Raw genomic sequence first — 18576 nt, 5'->3', positions numbered from 1 at the left:
CAGTCGAACAACGAGGATAAATTTAATTTCGTTTTTAGCGATATTTACAAACAAAAGGTACCGCCCCGCCATCGTAATACGCGTCAAATTTCCATTTAGATAAACAATTCAGGTGTTTGCGGTGCAAATGGATCGGATCGTGCGGCCGGTACTGGTGTTTACAGTCCAGTTCCAGTCCCAATTCCTGCAATCCCGCAGTCGTGTCGGGGTTTCTCGAGCTTTATATTACAGATAATCGCGAGGTCGTTGAGTCGAAAGTTAACGACGACGACGCGACGATTTTCCAGCTTTTTAATCGTATTAGAGAACAACTCGAGCTGGAAAGTTCATCAACCTAAAGCAGAAGTTATTATGAAAGGGTGGAGGGAAGGGAGTGAAAATTATGTTTTTTCACTATTCAGACAATTTTGCTATTTTCTGGAGGTTGGAAAGAACCTTACCCTGCCCTCATTTTTGTTTGCAAGGGGGGATGTAAAACGAGTCAAACAAGAGGGGAGGGAGTCTAAAAACTAGACAATCTCTCTTACAGTTGAAATAAACCGAAAAAAAAGTTTCTAAATTCCATTTTTTGTGAGATTTGTTTTCAAATTATTCATAATTTTGACAATGATTTTTCGGATTATTTCGATGCGAATATCTTTCTCAACTACATATCAAGTTGTGGTTTCAATTTTTTTTCAGGACCCGGTGGAAGGAGGGGAATTTTTCGAAATGTTTTTCCGAAGCTCATAAATCACGAGAAAATCACTTTCAGAGCTCGTCAAATGATGAGACATACAAAGTGAGGGGTTTGAGGTTGCTTCCTGTCTTGTCAGAATATCAAAAATTAAGACCAAGGTTCTCCAATTTATCTCAATTTTTACGATATCCTTTCGATGATGATCCAGTAAAATAATCAGTACCTATTGTTTTCACTTTGGAAATTCCAAGAAGTGGTAGACCCTGCTATTTTCACGAATTTCCAATTTCTTGCAAAAGTGTCAAATTTTGAAAAATCATACCTCAAGACTGGTTGACCCAACAGTGAATTTGGCGAGCCTTAAAAAGAAATAACAAAAAAAATCGAAAGTAAGAATCCAAAAAACTCGACAGCAATTTTTTACGGTGAAAGCTCAACATTATTCATAAAGTACAAAAATTGAGCTTTTTCTAGAAAATCTGAAAGAATTACGAGTACATTCGAGTATTTTTTCGAGCTTTTTCTCTGATAGATAAATTAATTTCTAAAATGGGATCTCATCACCTCTGGAGAAGAGGGGTCTGCTTGGGCTCCAAATCCTGATTAAAATTCACAAGAAACTTGAACACAAAGTGACTTATCAATCGAAGACTCGGTCTGAAAAGTGAAAATCACTTATTTCTAAAATAAGTTTTCAACGCCTCTGGAGTGGGCGGGGTACATGGGCTCCTATTCCCGATCAAAATTCATTAGAAATTTGAACATGAAGTGGCGTACTTACCTACCTACTGAAAAGTTGGTCAAAAAAAATCACCAATGTCAAAAAAATCAAATTTTGCTGCATGAGACCAAAATAGCGTAGGCCTACTCCAATCAAATTTGATAATGAAAATTTGATTTTTGATTGTGATTTTAGGTTGTTCACCAGAGATCAACATTCAAAAAAAGCAAAAAAATTCCAGTTTTGGACATTTTTCCTGTAAAACATGTTCAAGGTTCGTACTCAATTTTTTCTAAAAAAAAAAAAAAAAAAAAAAAAATGTAATTTCAGGACTCAAAAAATCTGAATAAAGTAACCAAAAGTAATCAAAACAGTGCAAAAAAATAATGCATAAAAAAATCACCAAAAAAAACAGAACATTCCAAATTGAAATAAAAAGTTGAACTATTTTGCAACTTTTTGATAAAAAAAAGCAAAACTGTGAGAATTTTTGCAATTTTGGTAAAAAGCCAATTTAAAAAAAAAATAAACTTCTAGAAAAAATTTGGACTTTTTAGATTTTTTTGCCAAAAAAAAACAAATTTTTAACTATTTTGTTAAAAAGCAAAAATTTTAAAAAAAACAAGATTTTTCGACAATTTTAGCAAAAGCAATACTGTTTAAAAATTATTGAGAAAAAAATGACGTACTTACATTTTTCAGCTACGAGTATTTTGTCAAAAAAAAAACAAATTTTTTGGAAACGTTTTCTAAAAAAGCTAAACTTTGCAACTTTGCTAAAAAACGAGAAATTTCATTATTTTTTAGCTGTCAAAAGCAAAACTTTGGTAGCATAGGAAAACAAATTTACATTTTCATGGCTTTTGCCAAAAAAAGCGATATGTTTTCATTTTGTTGGCAAGAAAAGGGACTTCTGTTCTGTGCAGTTTTTGAAAAAAGAAAAAAATACGTATAGAAACATTGGAATTTTTTTAGCAAAAAACGAAAATTGTTGACAATTTTTGTGGAAAAAGTGAGACCTTTTTTTAATTTTTGGTAAAAAAGCCAATTTTTGAAAAAAATTGACTTCTAGAAAAAATTTGGACTTTTTAGATTTTTTTTGCCAAAAAAACAAATTTTTAGCTATTTTGCTAAAAAGCCAAAATTTTTGAAAAAAACTAGATTTTTCGACAATTTTAGCAAAAGCAATACTGTTTAAGAATTATTGAGAAAAAAGTGACGTACATTTTTCAACTACGAGTATTTTGTCAAAAAAAAAACAACAAATCTTTTTGGAAACTCTTTATAAAAAAGCTAAACTTTGCAACATTGCTAGAAAACGAGAAATTTCATCATTTTTTAGCTGTCAAAAGCAAGACTTTGGTAACATAGCAAAAAAAATATACATTTTCATGGCTTTTACCAAAAAAAGCGATTGTTTTCATTTGTTGGTAAAAAAGTGAGACTTCTGTTCTGTGTAATTTTTGAAAAAAAAAAAAGAAACATTGGAATTTTTTCAGCAAAAAACGAAAATTTTTGACAATTTTTGTGGAAAAAGTTAGACCTTTTTTCAATTTTTGGTAAAAACAAATGAGCAAGACTTTTTATCTTTTTGATTTTGGGTAATTTTTGGGGAAATATATGACTTTTCACAATTGTCATCAGAAAAACAACTTTTTTTGCAACTTTGGGGTAAAAAACAAGATTTTTATATACTTTTTGACAGGGACGAAGCGATTAGGGGCGGGAAGGGCGTCCTACGTCCTGGTCATTTTGGAAGTTGGCAAAAGTTGGCAATTTTGAGTGACAATAAGCTGGCAAGTTGGCAATTTTAAATGTTTCGTGATTAACTGACAATTCTAATATTTGTAAATTGTGTTTAAAAATTGTTAAAAAGTATCAAAAAACAAATTTTTCATACAATTTTTGTCCTCGTTCTCTTGATACTTCTGAATTTCAAAAAACACTTCAAATTCAAAATCAATCATTTTTCATCTACTGTATATCTTTCAACTTTTTCACGTCTTCAAAGTTTCATGTTGAGAAAGCATGAAAAAATGCAGGATTTATTTCTGTAAAAGTAGTAGATAACTATAGCTAAGTTTTTGGAAAATTTGCGATTTTGTAGTTGGGATTTTCAAGACCCCCCCCCCCCTCTTTTTAAAATCGGGTTGCTTCGTCACCGTTTTATTTTTTTTTTGGTTTGCAGTTTTGCTAGACAGCGAAAATTTTTGTTCATGTTTAGCAAAATCAACCCTTTGACAATTATACAGCAAAGAGCAGTACTTTTTGGCAATTATGGGCAAACAAATGATACTTACCTATCACAGTTTTTGTGGAAAAAGCGAAACTATTTTAATTTTGATTATAAAAAGGCGAGACTTTCGGAATTTTTAGCAAAAAACGAGGATTTTTTACAATACCTTGTAGGGATCGGTACTCTCCTACAAACGAATCGCGGTGTTGATCGATAAGGCCGCAACTCGTAACGTCCTGGTTCGTCCGTTTTTGATTTTCACGTAAAAAACCTGAGTGACCAATGTCCCGAAAAATCCAGGAGCGAGTCCGGATTAAAATACCCCGATCGAATACCTGAAACCTATTGTTTTACGCCCGGAATGAGAACCCCGTGCGTGCCGCGTGATACTAACCACGAGCCAATAGACCCTAATACCTTAAAAAGCTATGCCCGGAATGAAAACCCCGTGCACGCCGCGTGATGAGAACCACGAGCTAATGTACCCTAATAGGCAAGAGAGAGAGAAAAGAGCGCGAGAGAACGGAGCAAGTAAAACGACTGTTTTAGAAAAAAAATATTATTCGTTTTGAACTGCTTACAAGAACTGAGAGCTAAGCTGGATACAGCTTATATTTATTTAAAAATGCTTATATTTATTGACCAATAGGGAGAAAGCAAGCCGTCGCGATCGTCTCATAACGCTGTTTTATAAAAGTGACGATTCAGCCAATCAGAGATCGATAAAAAAAGAGTTAAAAAAAGGCGCGATTCGCCGGCTTGTTTTCTCCCTACGGTATTACTATTAGATATAGTCGAAGTGTAGGTGATCTCCGTACGGTATTACTTTACAAAACGAAATGTTTACGAGTTGAAATGTACGCGATCGCCTACAGAGACTCCCCCCAATAGTGGCGGAGCCGATTAGAAAAAATGAAGAGAGAAAAAAATGACAAAAATTATGAAACACGACTAAAAATAGCACCAAATTATAATCATAAAATTATCAATAATTTTGGGGAAGAACAAACCAGAGAAACAAAGAGAAACAAATGTTCGCATACCAATCTTTCAGAAAACTACTAGCCCATCATAATACTTAGCAGCGTGTTTTTTTGTGGATCCTTTTCCTCGTTTTTTGATTCGGCGTTTCTTACTCTTTGGTTTGGAATTTGTAGGCGAGAACTGAGAAAAAAATGACAGTTCACCTTGAGGTAGAATCTCAATTGTAGATTTTTGCTGTGCAATTGGAGATTTTGGCAGTGATGGCGAGGCATTTGCTGAGGGTTGCGCTGTTGAATGTGTTGGTTCGGGAGTGTTTTCCCACAGTGCCTGGACCTCCGCGCTCCAGGTTACATCAGGTGTTGGAGGGCGGTTAGTGTTAGTTGTTGGGTTTCGAATGTACTCCTCGAGTTCAACTATTTCATCATCGGAAATTGACCCAAATAATTCGAACATTTTGGCCATAATTTTATCTTTAATACTCATTTGTGGCATTTTAGGAGGAAAAAACGAAAGATAACCGAACACAGAACTGAAAGAGTAATGTTCACTGGTGAATGAGAGTTGACAAACTAAAGTTAGAAAGTAATGCATCGTAATGTAGAATGAATTTAGCAGGGGAAGAAAAAATGATAACTGTTGATGCACTGGTCTGCCGATGTATTTTACCTAATAAGTGTTTAAACAAACTAATTCCACAGATGCGGAGCGCAATATATGTATGTGTATCTTAAAATAATAAATAAAATAAAAAAAACGAAACCAAGCGGAGACACGCGCCTGCAACACATTAGTTTTAGGCAGACGTGCATTCTGTGTACTGCGAGCCGGAGAATTATGAAATACATACCTACGTATGTCAATAGTATGTCACAGCTGGTGCTTGTTAATTGGTTTTAGGTGGATGCGAGCTTGAGATGGAGTGAGTGAGGTTCGCGGTTATTCATATCCACTATTATACTGATATTTTTTACTCGTGTGTAAGTTACTTTTTTTTTTTAAAAAAAAAAAAATATAGAAATACAGTTCTCATACTGATGTCGTCGTAAACAGGAGTATACATGTGAAACGGAGGTGAGAAAGGCAAGCTTAAAAGATATGGTATGAATTAGAATGGTTTTAGCGAGCTACAAAAAGAATCAAGATAGGTAACGAAACAACCAAATCCAAGTAGGTAGGTAGGCAGGTGTAGGTGGAAAATGTATCTCTTGACCATAATAACTCTAAATAGCTTGGATATGAATATACATCTTAAGCTAAAGTAACATTATAACTTGGAGGAGATTTATTGTAGGGTGTATCGATGTATTGTTTGCAATGGTAGAGACCAGTGTACTTTCTTTGTAAGGGTAGCAATGTAGTAGTCTGGCCTATGGATAACTCGTCCAGAGCGTGTTTTTATGCAGGGTGGAGGAGTAGGTGGTTCGTTGGTGTGTGACAGTTCATTTTTTAGTGCTGTATTTGGAATCGCCATTGTGTCTGGTACGTGTGTCGAGGTTGACTTTCCTGTTGGTTCTTCTAGCAGGTAAAATGCCGGCTTTACGCGGTCAATTGAAACAGCACGTGCAGTTCCTTTAATGTCGAGAGTAAAGACCTTTGGCGTTCGTTTTATAACCTCGTAGGGACCAGTGTAAGAAGGTTCGAGTGGTGTTTTTACGTGGTCTGTGCGTAGGTATACTTTTTTTGCAGTATTCAACTCCGGATGAACAAAAAAAGTTTTTGAGGTTTTATGTTGGAAAGGCGCTGGCCGAAATTTTTTAAAAGCAGATTTTAGCTTCTCAACGTATCTTGGAAGTGGTAGTGCGGAGGCAGAGGGGATTTCTTCTATGAATTCTCCAGGAAGTCGAAGATTTTGACCAAACGTTGCTTCAGCTGGAGTGAATGGGAAGTCATCTCTGCACACTGTGCGTAAACCGAGTAAAACAACAGGTAGCGCATCAGTCCATGTCGAACCATGGCTAATTAGAGCTGGTTTGAGCTGACGATGTACTCTTTCAATAATTCCATTTGCAGGTGGGTGATAAGCGGTAGTGGTGATATGTTTAGCTCCAAGAAGTGAAATTAGTTTGGAATGCAATTCGGAGGTAAATTGAGTACCTCTGTCAGTTGTGACAGTGTGAGGGACTCCATATCTTGATATCCACTCGCTTACAAACGCTTTGGCGACCGTTTCTGCCGAAATGTTGGGTATTGGAATTATTTCTATCCACCTGGTGAATCTGTCGATCATTGTAAGTGCGTATCTGAAACCATTGCTTTCAGCGAAGTGTCCTACAATGTCGACATGAATTTTTTCAAATTTCTCAGAAGGTGGGAATGGCTGTATCTCCGAGTGAGTATGTCGAGTAGTTTTTGTACGTTGGCAGGCATCACAGCATTTTGCCCAATTTCGTATTTCTTTTCTCATCCCTGGCCAAATGTATCGCTTTTTAATTAAACGTAAAGTAGCATTTGGACCTGGGTGTGAAAGGCTGTGTAATTGTTTGAATACATCAAATCGCACTTCTTTAGGTACGTAAGGTCGAGGTTTATTATCATTTCCCATGAAACACCAAATTGTCAGATTTCCAGTGTTGGGAAGTAGGTATCCGGTGAGTGGAAATGGTGCTTCTTGTGAGCCGTTTTTCCACTGATATAATTCTGAGCAGTTCCCTTGGGCAAGGGCAAGATCCAACTCTGTGATGGGAGCATTTAGGACATGAATGCGGCTAAGCATATCTGCAACGATATTGCTTTTTCCAGAGATGTGCTGAATGTTGGTTGTAATTTGGGCTATCTCATCTAAGTGTGCGGCTCGACGTGCGTTATATCGCTTGTTACTGATTGGTTGTTTGGTAAATCCATAAATTAATGGTTGATGGTCGGTATATACAGTGAAATTTGGATGACCCTCAACGAGATGTCGGAAATGTTGGAGTCCTTCGTAGATGCCGAGTAATTCTCTGTCATAAGTTGGGTAGCGTTTTTGGCGTTCATCGAGTTTGGCAGAGAAAAACCCTAACGGTTCAGCAACGCCATCAGGTGGAATTTGTTCTAACACCGCTCCAATTCCAGTGTCTGATGCATCCGTTGTTAGAGTGAAAGGAAGGGTGAAATCTGGAATGGCAAGGCGAATGGCGTTGGCTAGCAATTGTTTGCATTCAGCAAAGTTGGCTCTGGTGGAATCTGTCCATGTAACTGGCGTTTTGTCTCGTCGTTTGGGATGCCCTTTAATCATGTCGTTCAATGGAGCCAGCAGAGTTGCAATCTTTGGTAAATGGTTGCGGTAAAATGAGAATGAGCCAATTGCTCTCTGGAGTTGATGGACAGTTTTTGGTTCTGGGATGTTGATAATGCGATCGATGTTATCCTGCTTAGGTGTGATGCCATCAGGAGAAATTTTTCGTCCCAGGAAAGTAACTTCGGGTTTTCCTAGTTGGCATTTGGCAGGGTTGATAGTTAACCCGTAATCACATAGGCGTTGAAAGACTAATCGGAGGTGTCCGAGGTGTTCTTCCTCAGATTTTGAAAAGATAAGTATATCGTCTAAGTAGCATATTACAAAGTCGAAATCCCGGAAAATTGTGTCCATAAACCTCTGATAGGTTTGCGGTGCATTTTTCAGCCCGAACGGCATGCGCAGATATTCGAACAGCCCAAATGGCGTAGTCACTGCGGTTTTCGCTATGTCGGTAGGATTAACCGGAATGTGAAAGAAAGCTTTGACCAAATCGATGACAGAAAAGATAGTTGCACCTCTCACCCTGGTATGCACGTCGTTGATATGTTGTAAAGGGTATCGATCTGGAGTAGTTTTCTGGTTGAGGAGTCGGTAATCACCACAGGGTCGGATTTCATTGTTTGCTTTGGGGCGTAAAAGTAGAGGTGATGCCCATGGTGATTTTGAACGCCTTACAATGCCCAGGTGTAACATATCGTTGAATTCAATTTTGGCTCGTTTGTACATATCTGGTCGCAGGCGTCTCGGTTTTGAAAATACAGGAGGACCAGAAGTTTCGATATGGTGCACAACGTCATGCTTCGGTTTTTCTTGAAATGGCGCTGGCCTGACTAATTCGGGAAATGTTTTCAGTAGCTCAGAAAATTTGTCAGATGAATTGAGCATATGGACAGATGGTGTTTTCGCAGTTTTAATGGTGCCAGGAACATACCAGTTATTTCCTTTCACCAAACGGCGGCGGCGGAGATCAGTCATCAAGTCATGTTCATACAAAAAATCAGCTCCAATGATTGGACGATCGACGTCAGCAATAATGAATTTCCACTCAGTGGGTTTTCCAAAACCGAGGTCAACATCGAGAATTTCGTAGCCATAAACTTTTATTTTTCCACTGTCAGCGCCGAACAAGGAGAAAATTGGTTTGAGTTGTTTTTTACATTGAAATCGAGAGAGACGAGGTGGCAGAACGGAGAAATCGGAGCCAGAGTCAACTAGGTATTCAAGTTGAGATTTTTTGTCTTTGATGTGTAAGCGGCGAGAACATGGGAAAAGGGGCTTGTGTGCCGCAGCCACGAACCCAGTTCTTAGTTTTCCTGATTAGTTGGTGGAACCAGCAGAGTAAATTTGCATGGCTGGTTGCATTTGGTTGCATCTGCGCCGAATTTGTAGTGGTACCAACAGTATGTGTAATTACGAGAACGAGATCTACTTCAATTTCGGTGTCTATCCTCAGAACGATCACGGTCTCAGTCTCGTCCCCTTGCCTGGCGTTGATTTTGGATGGTCACAGCAGAGATTTGAGCAGTGTGCGCGGTGAGAGCAGCAATTTGCGCAGTCAATTCTTCAATTTTCTTGCTGAGCATTTGTTCGAATGAAGTGAGTTGAGGTGGAGGGTTTGGTTGCAGAGAAGGTTCGGGTTGTGGCGTGAGGCTAGCTATCGAACCAATACTAGGCAGCATAACTGCATGTAATGAGTCGGCCATAACTGCTAGACTGTCCAATGGTACCTTGTGAATGGAGAGATGTTCTTGCATACGAGGTGGTAATCTGCGTAGCCATAGTCTTTTCAATAAATCTTCATTAGGGCATTGTCCTGCGAGCAAACGCATTTCGGTTAGCAGAACTGAAGGTTTTTTGGTTCCCAACGAAACATTTTTTAGAAGCTCATCTAATTTCTCCTCATCGGACACGTTGTACAGCGATATGATGCGAGCTTTCAATTTTGCCAAAGTATTGTCTGCACTGTCGCTCGATTGTAAAATGTCACTCGCTCGGGCCAAAACATCCGGTGGTAATTTTGTGCAGAGAATTCCCAAAATTTCATCTGGGTCGGTAATTTTATGTGTGCGAAATTGTCGCTCGGCCAATGTGAACCACAGTGAAGGGTTTGAATGTAAAAAATCTGACAATGTTACTCGGTTGAACGGCATTGTAGAAAATAACGGAGGCAGGCCGCTTGCTGAGGTGTTTGTGCTCGATGCGGAAGCTGCAGTTGACATGATGGTGACAGGTGGAAGGGTGGATGGTGTAGAGAGGGTCGCAGTTGTGGATGGAGTCATTTTTGGTTTTCGCGATTTTTTCGATTTTTTAGTCCCGGGTTTCGGCACCAACTTTGTAGGGATCGGTACTCTCCTACAAACGAATCGCGGTGTTGATCGATAAGGCCGCAACTCGTAACGTCCTGGTTCGTCCGTTTTTGATTTTCACGTAAAAAACCTGAGTGACCAATGTCCCGAAAAATCCAGGAGCGAGTCCGGATTAAAATACCCCGATCGAATACCTGAAACCTATTGTTTTACGCCCGGAATGAGAACCCCGTGCGTGCCGCGTGATACTAACCACGAGCCAATAGACCCTAATACCTTAAAAAGCTATGCCCGGAATGAAAACCCCGTGCACGCCGCGTGATGAGAACCACGAGCTAATGTACCCTAATAGGCAAGAGAGAGAGAAAAGAGCGCGAGAGAACGGAGCAAGTAAAACGACTGTTTTAGAAAAAAAATATTATTCGTTTTGAACTGCTTACAAGAACTGAGAGCTAAGCTGGATACAGCTTATATTTATTTAAAAATGCTTATATTTATTGACCAATAGGGAGAAAGCAAGCCGTCGCGATCGTCTCATAACGCTGTTTTATAAAAGTGACGATTCAGCCAATCAGAGATCGATAAAAAAAGAGTTAAAAAAAGGCGCGATTCGCCGGCTTGTTTTCTCCCTACGGTATTACTATTAGATATAGTCGAAGTGTAGGTGATCTCCGTACGGTATTACTTTACAAAACGAAATGTTTACAAGTTGAAATGTACGCGATCGCCTACAACCTATTTGATGTATTTTCTTAGCAATTTTTGTCGAAAAAGGGAGACATTTTTCCAATTGTTAGGTAAACAAGCGAGACATTTCGGCTTTTGGATAATTTTTGGAAATCAAGATTTTTTTGAACTTTTGGCGAAAAAGCAACAATTTTTGGGAAGAAACTAGACTAGTATCAAAATTGGTAATTTTGACCAAAAAAAAAAAAAAAAAACAAAAGCAAGTTTTACTGACCTGTCAGGGACTCCATCTCGGCTACAATCAAAACACTATCAACATCCAATCATCAAATAATCCAATACCTAAGGCCAACCTAAAACTTGGAATCGATATTCCCATATACAGGTTCAGGGCTACCCAAACACTCGCTATGCTCCACATACGTACCCCAAAGCACTCCTCCTCCTATCATTAAAATCAACTCCACCGCACCACCAACACCACCTGCAATTACCTACCAATATACATATAAATCACCAAAAAAAAAAACAACAACTCACCTGCAACTTGCAACGTAGCATTTCGACTAGTAACCGATCCGGCTTGATTTTTCGCCACGCACCAATACACGCCGTCATCTTGCTCCTTTTTATTATGCATCACCTCTAGAAAAAACAGAGACCCAGTCGACAATAAGACTTTCTTGGATTTCTGATCTTCCGGCGACGTGATCACAGGTTCGCCATCCTTAAACCATTGTATAACTGGTTCCGGTTTGCCTTCGGCTTTGCAATTCAAAGTCACAGGCTCTTTGCGCGGTACTATCATGTCGGTAGGGTGTTCGATAATTCTCGGCGATCTGAATTGCCCTGTGGAAAACAAAAAAACGATAATCGATTTTAAATTAGGTGTATCTACCATAGAAACTCATCTACAAAACTAATATATCTCTATCGAGTTTTTCCACAACTAATTACTTCCAAGTTTTTACTCCAGCGTGTGTGAGATACATATGGATAGATGGATGTTGTAGCAGGAAGGCAAAAGAGAGGGAGGAGGGTATAGTTAAACGAGAAAAAAAAGTTGAAGTTTTTAAAAAGTAATTTCGCGAATAGCCATTACAAACAACAGTTCGACGGTTTGCAGTTTGCACCAACATCCAACAACATGGTATGCCACATCAGCACGTACCACCGCCACACAGTATGTGGACACGAGTAAAAATTTTCGGAAAAACGAAACGGTTATATAGGAAAAGTTATTGTATATATCCGACCATACCATACGTAGAAGAGTTGGGCTGCGATGCGATGTCTGTTACGCATGTTAAACGCTTCCGGAGTTTAGGGTTCACTTTTTACAAACTCGTTGCGAACCGACTTTATAGTATTTTTCAGCCGAGCGTGCCTTTTGTTATCTTGAAAGTTTCATTTTCACTAATGGCAGAGATTAGGGTATCATAATTCTCTTTTTCATTTCGCGCTACCAGTTGTCCTACCTTCTTTAATGAGCAATTTTGTCGACTAAAAGTTTCATTTTATATGTAACATTATGCGATTCTGCAGCCGCAAAAATTTACCCAATTTTAAAACTAACCGAATAAATTTATTCAAACTCTTTGCCCTATGCCTCGCCCCCGCGACTACAAAGCTATACTGCTGGTGCTACCGTAACGTAAACTTTACCCTCTCAAAAACACCAACAGTACCAACACGTTATGAATAAGCCTTAACTTTTCAATGCGCCAAACTTCATTTAAGATTATTAAATGTTGCGAGGCGGATTTCGATAAATCTTAAATGTTAAACGTTGTCTGTGCTCTGCCCTTCCGCCTTCCGTCATTCTTTCTTTATTTCTCTCACTGTGCGTTCTTTCTACAATATCGCTCTCTATAGTACATTTATTTCTTCAACAGCTCGTCTTCATTTCCAAGAGTTATGAATTTTTTCTTCTTCTTCGTTTTTTTTTTTTTAATACTTATTCTTTATCGTACCCGGATACCATATTTTTTATGCCTCGTTGAACTATTATTTAAACTTTGTGAAACTTTCTCGCCCTGTGTTCTGGCCACTTTTCGTCAACTCGTCGCGAGCGTACAACAACTAAGTTGTCAGCGAGCGAACGTATACGACGACGAGTCGTAAATGAAAATATTATACAGGGTGGCCCGTGTGAATTAGTGTTTGTTTTTCAAAACTTGTCTCGTTCTGAGAAATATGAATTTTTGGCAAACCTTTTTATGTATTGGCTGAATCATCTTTGGAAATGTTTTTTTTTTTTAAAAGAAATATTTTGATAATGTTTTCTCAGACTGCTAATTAATACAAGCATGAAAATTGTCGGTTTCACGTTCTATTAATTTACTGAGTTGAGTATAGAAAAATTAGCACGTCATGTTGAGACAACAAATTTTTGATTTTTCCCCACTTTTTGCCATTTTCCCTGAATAAGTAGGTACGTTGAAAAAAAGTAGTGATAAATTTGTATGAAATATGTCGTTATCTTTCAAATTATTTCATTTAGGTACTTACTTGTAATTATATGCGATTTTATAAACCTCTGCATTTCTTTTTTTCAAGCAAGTTGAAAGAAATCAAAAAGTAATGACAACGTTTTATATCTAATTTCAGCCCTTTTTAAATAGCCTAAGTTCTTGTCAAAAATTGGAAAAATTGCTTATTCCCCAAGTTACGAGAAAGAAAAAAAATAGAGAAAAGTCCAAATTTTCAAATATTCTGAATTCTGATACACAACAAAAATATGCAGAAAAAAAATAAAACACAAAGAAAATATTGGGAATTCAAAAAGATAATGAAAAGAGAAATATCCACACAGTGGCGAAAGAAGGAGAGAAAGGGGGGGGGGTCTTTGGAGGTTTACAAATTTTAGGTGTCCAATTTCCAGGTAGGCAAAGGTGACTTACATTTAAAATTCCAAGAATGTGAACTCAGTTTTTATCCCCCCCCCCTCCACACTCCCTCAAACTCTGTTACATTTCTGGCACTAACAGCTCTATCAATTCAAAAATCAATTATAATGTTCCACCGGAATTCAACTCATCTGATTTTCAATTTTTGCTGAAAATAGGTACCTAACTACCTACCTCAAAAAGCGAAGTTTCCCAAACGGAAATTTGGGGCTCTACAGTTTGTTTTTTTTTCTCATTTTTCCCACAAGACTCCCAAGTTTTTCTATAAAATTTATTTTGGATTAAAAATTTGAAAATTTTACATAAAATATTGAGTTGAATACAATTTTTTCAATTTTGCTCGAAATACCTCAAAAATACAGCCTCCTAGAAAAAAATGTACAGGAATATAAGGATGGAAAGTTTTATCAACTAAATTGAACTCTCCAACTTTCGCAGAAAATTCTTCGAAAGTTTTGAAAGTGTTCTGAAAAAATGGAATAGCTGATCGTTTCTGTATAGATAAGAAACTCAATGTTTAACAATATTTATTTTCATATTTTTTATATTTTTTTTGTAGAACCTGTCTGTGATTTTTTCCTTGATTTAAGTTTTGGCGAATTCAAATTTATTGAATGTTGGCACAAAAAACTGATTTGAGAGTTGAACAATCATATTGAACATGAAAGAGCAGGGTTTTTAGCCCAAGACCTTTTCAGGTGAAAAAAAATCTCAAGGTCATGATATTTTGGCAAAAAATACCTACATAGAACTCGAATAGCACTTTTATTTGGAACAAAATCAGAATTTTTTGATAAATTTGGAAAAAACATCAAAATATTTTGTCAGTTTTGTTAAAAAATCGAAGCTTGATAGGAATTTTAGCAAAAACTATGACTTTATGACACTTTCAGCCCAAAAGCAAGACTTTTTGGCAATTTTGGCGACAAAAGTCGTGCTCACTTTTGAGGAATTTTGGCAAAAATAAAACATGAATTTATGACAATTTCGGTAAAAAAAAACACAAGAATTTTTGACAGTCCTGTTTTTTGGAAAAAGCAGTTCTTTTTGACAATTTTGACAAAAGATCCTTCTGGGCGATTTTGAATGAAACCTAAAACTTGATGGCAATTTTGGCAACAGAAGTTATAGACTTTTTGGCAGATTTGGCAAATAGCAAGATTTTTAGACAATTCTGACAAAAAAAGAAAAACTTTTTCGCAATTTGAGATGAAACCTGAGATTTGATGGCAACTTTGACATTAAATATGCCATACTTTTTGACAGTTTTGGCAGAAAACCGAAGCTTAATGGGGATTTTGGCAAACAAAAAGGACTTTATGGTAATTCTGGCAACGAAAGCCAGAATTTTTGATAGTTCTGGTGAATATAAAACTGGATTTTATCACAATCTGATAAAAAATAAAAGCAGGACTTCATAGCAATTTTGACAAAAAAATAATTTCAGCAATTTTGAACAGAACCCAACTTTTGATGGCAATTTTGGCAACAAAGGCCAGATTTTTTGGAAGATTTGGAAAAAAAACCGGATTTTATGGCAATTTTGGCAAAAAACAGCAATTTCTGGCAGCTCTTCAAGACTTTTTGACATTTTTGATAGAAAGGTACATTAATGGATAATGGCAATTTTGGCATCACAAATTAGACTTTTCGGCAATTTTGGCAACAAACGTTCAATTTTCTGGCAGTAAAAACCAGCTGAATTCATTGATAATTTTGGACACAATTTAGTACTCAACTTTAGCTACAAAGGTTAGACTTTTTGACGGTTTTGGCAAAAACAGAACAGGATTAATTTATAATCTTGTCAAAAAAGCAGAATTTTTTTGACAATTTTGCAAACAAAATTAATCATAAAATGGCTATTTTGGCATAAAATCAGAACTTTTTTTTTCTGCGATTTTAACGGAAGAAAGAAGGAATTATTAGCAATTTTGACAATCAAGCCAATCTAAGGATGAGAAAGTTTATGCTCTACAGTTTTGTTCATCTTCCCCCTCCCACCGTTATTTTCATTAATTGATTTTTCATGTTGAAACAATTTTTCAGGTAAGTACTACTTCCCAACAATATTGCTCAAAAAAATCTCAAAAAAAAAAAAAAAAAAAAACTTAGAAATTAAAGCCTTTTATAAACTTGGTTTCTCTTGACTTTGTTTGCAGGGTTTTCAGTTTTTCTCAAAAATCGAAATTGTATGATGAATAAATTGAAAAAAAAAATCATTTCAAGTTTACTTTCAACTTTTGCTCAGAATATCTCAACAAAATAAAAATCTCCAAGGAAAAAAATTGCTCTTTATACTGATGAAAAATTTGACGTTCTGTGATCCTGCTAATCTTCATTTTATTATTTTCTAAAAATCAATTTTTTTAAAAATGAAAAAACATGAAAAAGAACACTAAATTTTTCATCATAGAAATCAAATTTTGAGGAAAAATAGGGAGCCAGAAAAAAAATGAAGAGCAACAAAATTGTAAACCATCAATTTTTTAGTCGTAGAGTACCTATAATAATTTTTCTCAAAAAAGATTAATTTCTGAGCGATTTCGAGCAGAAATTTGAAATCTCAATTCCACACAATTTGATTTTTTCTTTATCAAACCTAACACATGGTCCACCCTGTATACATCATACTCGTATCTTCGCATCCATCGTTGTCGTATAACTTTTACAACTTATGTTATATTTTTTACATCTCCATCGAGCAAGTACATATTATATACGATGATAAAGCGACGAATAAGTTGATTTTTGGTAATACGTAGCGTACATAGCTAGAAGAACCAACCAACGTAACATCGAAGTGTATTTTTGTTTCTTTAAATTCACTAATATAGTATAACGTTCGACCACCCATGAACACGAGGAAGAAGCGTGATCGCGAATACTAATAAGAAGAAGTGTTTTATAGACGCATTATCCGAGGCGCGATGGCGAACTTACGACCAAAGGAAATAAGGAGCTAATATAGGGGCCCATTATGGACTCGATTTTTCCAACCTTAGTACACCTAACCGTATCGCAACGTAAGCTAAAGGGAATAGAGGGCGACGATAAATGGTACCGGAGTGTTGCAATTTTGCTCGGGTGTACAATATGCAACGTCTTATGTAATGTACCTATCTGCTGTGTTTGTATTATATAGGGATGCTAGTAATGTGTTTTTTTCTCTGCTTCCTTTTTTCTTTTCAATTTACGTAAATCAGCGATAAATTCCAACAGTTATAGTACACAGCAATGGTTAGCAAACTCCAAGCTTATATTAAAAAGTTATACACGTATACGTAGTATGCAGTTTTTTCTCATCTTATTCTTATAGTAGGTACGTAGTACTCTATCCCAAGTATACGAGAATTCTCGTTGAAAAAGTTAATTCATGTTTAAAGGTACGAAGTTTTTCTGGTTTTAGAGAGCTTTTTTGTGACACGACTGGAAGATAATTTTTTCTTCGACTATAAAATAAATCCTTAAAAGGGTTCGACTCCTTCTCGATACTCCATTTATAAGTATGCAACTAAATCGCGCATATAGAAGCGAAGAAAGAAAGAGGAAAAAATGAATCACTAACATTCGTTAATATCACCTCCAGATATTCTGCAACACCTAGTGCACTTTCTTTTTTTATTTTCTTCCAACGATGAAAAATGCTTTCCAATTTCCGAACACCGAATTCAAATATGATCGTAGAGTGCGGTATCTAACTCGATTCATAAACTTTGTAGCACCGAAGACCTTATGGCTATCCATTTAAATAAAACAAGCTTTGTTCTGGAAAACTTAAGAAGCTCGTTCATCACTAATTTTATAAGTAACGCGGATCTAAAGACAAAACCAGCACTTAAATGAGGGTCGCCGACCTTGTTTGTGAATCGAATGCGCGATGATTGATCACATTATAGTACTATGTAACGATGCTGGAGTACGTATAATCATAATTTATAATCTTGGTGTACGCGGAGGGTCAAAGTATCACGTTCTCAAATTAGACAGAAACAGAAGTCTCTTATTACACCTGGTGTCCTTTACCCCGGGCTGATGAACCGTCTTGTTGGCGCGAGTCAGAGTCTGTTTGAAAAGAGAAAAGATACGCGGTTTTGATTCATTTTCAAATCTGTGCGATACGAGATATCGATATCGGCATCGTTTGCGCGTCTAATCAACCATAATTAAAAAGATGAACCGAAAGGTTCGCGTTCAATGACCCGTTGGAGGGAAAAAAGGGGTTTAGAGATTGTAAAAATTTCATATGTATTTGTCACTCGAAATAAAAATTTGTATCGATTTTTTTGCTATTTTACCTGATTGCTAATTTTGTGAATTTTTTCTGTTGATTTTTGCCAAATTTTACGAACTTTACCCACTATCAAATTTTATTACAGATTTGAGCTTTTTTTTCAAAATTACCATTTTTAATCACATTATTACCATTTTGATTGTATCTCATCAATTTTTTTTTCAACTCAACATTTTTTTTCAATTTTTTCAGAATAGAATTATTTCCTGAGTATTTCACAATTTTTGAATTTCTTATGATATTTCAATTATGTTCTAATAATGTTTTCGTCACTTTTAACAATTTCTTGAATGATTCGTCAATTTTTTGGCAATTTTTATGCGAATTTTTCAACCATGTTGAGGAAGTTTTTCAATATTTTTGTACCGTTTTTCCACCGAAGTTCGATTTCTAGAATAATGTACATATTGAACAATTTTTGTATAATCTTACTAAATCTCGTGCCTATTTTTTTCTAAAAAAAAGTAACTTTAATAACCAAAAAAGCTTGTAACTAAAAGCGACAGATCATGAAAAAAAATTTAATGTAGAAAAAAATGACCA

The 18576-nt window shown here is 36.4% G+C and overlaps 1 protein-coding gene across 2 annotated transcripts in view; it reads right to left on the bottom strand.

Annotated features, from left to right (window-relative positions):
* The window catches only part of robo1 (roundabout 1), a 289875-nt gene that overhangs the window by 134409 nt on the left and 136890 nt on the right, over positions 1-18576 (bottom strand). For both annotated transcript variants that reach the window (XM_065360488.1, XM_065360489.1), the window contains exon 2: positions 11371-11679. In XM_065360488.1, coding sequence (XP_065216560.1) covers positions 11371-11679 — 309 coding nt within the window. The remainder of the gene's footprint in view (positions 1-11370; positions 11680-18576) is intronic.

Source organism: Planococcus citri, chromosome 4, assembly GCF_950023065.1.
Source record: "Planococcus citri chromosome 4, ihPlaCitr1.1, whole genome shotgun sequence".
Taxonomy (NCBI): Eukaryota; Metazoa; Arthropoda; class Insecta; order Hemiptera; family Pseudococcidae; genus Planococcus; species Planococcus citri.
Note: the sequence above shows the minus strand (reverse complement) of the source record. Positions and strands in the feature narration are given on the sequence as shown.